Source organism: Penaeus japonicus, unplaced genomic scaffold (assembly GCF_977035675.1).
Source record: "Penaeus japonicus unplaced genomic scaffold, GWHDUDI00000001_assembly GWHDUDI00000005, whole genome shotgun sequence".
NCBI lineage: Eukaryota > Metazoa > Arthropoda > Malacostraca > Decapoda > Penaeidae > Penaeus > Penaeus japonicus.
In genome coordinates, this window is record NW_028234407.1 from 10177514 (window position 1) to 10180013 (window position 2500).

At 44.4% G+C, this 2500-nt stretch overlaps 1 protein-coding gene across 1 annotated transcript in view; it reads right to left on the bottom strand.

The window, feature by feature from the left end:
• LOC122258046 (uncharacterized) overlaps positions 1-2500 on the bottom strand; it is a 4971-nt gene that overhangs the window by 180 nt on the left and 2291 nt on the right. The window contains exons 2-3 of the mRNA XM_043023748.2: positions 827-1120; positions 1-591 (exon numbers count right to left, since the gene is read on the bottom strand). The exon at positions 1-591 is cut by the window's left edge and continues 180 nt beyond it. Of these exons, the coding sequence (XP_042879682.2) occupies positions 241-591; positions 827-1120 (645 nt within the window). The 3' untranslated portion in view covers positions 1-240. The remainder of the gene's footprint in view (positions 592-826; positions 1121-2500) is intronic.

Consider the following 2500-nt stretch of genomic DNA (forward strand, 5'->3'; position numbering starts at 1 on the left):
AAGGAGACCTTTTGGCTGAATTTCAAAACTTTCAGTCTGCGTTCGAGCTACATTGCAGGACACCAACATTTACATCTTCAGGATCAGGAGGCAGACTAGAATCGAAAAACTTTAAGAAATAGAAACCATGGTAAACATATATATAAAAAAAAAAACGCTTGAGAATATTTGAGAGACTCGGCTCCGTCATATAACCTATATGAATAAACGAAGACATTAAAACCTACAGTTATTTACAATTCAGTCGCTGCCTTCATATTGTGAGAAAGGGTTAAAGTCTTTGAAGTCGAATCCCTTGAAACCGGGATAGCCCTTAAAGCCGCCCAGGTTCATCAGCATGGGCGTGGGGCCATAGGAGGGCGCTGGTGCAGGGGCTTTGTAGGATGGGCGCGGTGGGGGGCCGTAGGAAGTAGATGGGCCATGGGGAGGGGGTGGTAGGGGGGCAGGGAGGGGGGCGGGGGCGGCGCACTTGGTGACCTCAACTTCCTGCACCTTCGTCTCGGTGACGGTGGCTGTGCGCTCCTCCACCTGCGTCTGCGTCTGCGTCACCACCTGCGTTTCGTAGACTGTCTCGTAAGCCGTCGCTAGGACCTGTGGGGAAGAAGGGGTTAGTGGACAGCATCTCAGGGAATGCAGGCAAGACAGGATCTATTGAAAAGAGGTTATTTTTAATACCTCGTTTCATCTATAAAGATAATATGAAGTGAATATCCGACTGTGTTCACTTTAAGGTAAATATAAGAATATAAGGCAAGAATGGCCATCTGGAATTGGCCAAGAACATTTGTATTAACTTGGTAGAGCCTCCGCCCTGCAGACTCCTCACCTCCTCAGTCTCCGTGGCGACGATGGTCTCCACCTCTGTGACGGACTGCACTTCCCTCTCCGTCACTGTCTCTGTGACGTACGAGGTCTCCGTCTGTACCACATTTTCGACGATCGTGGTGGAAACGGTCTCGACGCGTGTGTTGACCTGCGTCTCAGTGTCGTACACCGTGACTGTCGGGGCGTAGCACTGGGGTTCGGGAGCAATGTAACTCTGGCCGCCCTGCTGGTACTGGGCGTGGCCCGACTTCGCCAGTGCCGCCAGCACCACCACGGTCATGTGCAGCCACGTCATCTGCAAGACGAAGGAAAAAGCAAGGTCACTTTTCGTCCGTGAAGAGAGTACTCATACAATTACACAAAATTAAACAGTATCCCGCTGTAATTGACGATGATTAGTGCCAACTTCAATGCCACTTAAATAATGATCACAGTAAGTTTGCAGAGCTTATTTAGAATCTGCTTCTGTGTAACTACCGCTTTAATTAGCCACGGGTGCAAATATCGAAGTAAATATTCCTATAGATAACATACAGCGTAATAACACTTAACCGTTTAATTTAGCACTATAAAAATGTGTCGAATCACGTCGCTATCGAATACGCATGAAAGTGAGAACGTGGATGCAACCCCATCGGTACGCAATCATAAACAAAATCGTAACGCCGCGCATGAAAACGCACAGAGGAGAGAGAAAGACAGAGAGAGAGAGAGAGAGAGAGGAAAAGGAGGAGCGAGGCGTCAGCGCAATAAGTGATGAGGCCTGTGGGGAGGAAGAAGCAACTTTCTCTGCGTTGGCGAGTCCGTTTAGAGGCGCGTGCTCAGGGCGCCTCGGGCCTCGCCAAAGATCCGACACCGAAATGAAAAACATTTGATTATATTCAATATATATATATATATATATATATATATATATATATATATATATATATATATATGTGTGTGTGTGTGTGTGTGTGTGTGTGTGTGTGTGTTATTATTCATTACTCTAGCGATAAAGATTAATGGAGTTAAAAATGCTAATTCCATGAGAGAAATGTAGTAAATAACAAGAAAGATGTTAGTGAAATGTGTTACGCATCATGTGGTAATGAATTCTGCGATTTTCCATAAAACGCGGACCAACTATTGCAAATCGGCTGTTCATTGAGGCTGAATTGCTTACACGCATGTCCAATGTTAAAACCAAACTTTGTTGTGTGTTTTAAAGACATACAAGGTATTTTCATTAATGTCATTCAATGCTTGTTCACTCATTTGTATATTATTATATCTACTGATCATACATTGATCGGTATGCCAAATAGGTGTATGTCAACTTCATAAATTACTCTAACGGTGTACATTTTTCAGTGTCGGAATTCCTGATCATGGGAACCTATCGAATGCTTTCACAACGGCTAAGCACACCATCTGCCGGTGAAATAAATGAGTCTACGCAACAAGCGAACTACTTTAGCTTTCAGGGCGAAGATCGTAACAAGAAAGAGGATGCATAAGGCATTATCTGATGCAACTCTTTCGTTCTGGTATTATGATGTGTTTTTTATATACATACACATGATATAAAAGCACGCATTTACGCCAAACTAAAGTCGTAACGTTAGTCTGTGGCAGCGGCAGATGTAGAACGCGTTCGTAGGTTCGGTATGATTTATAACGCCAGTGGAAAAAA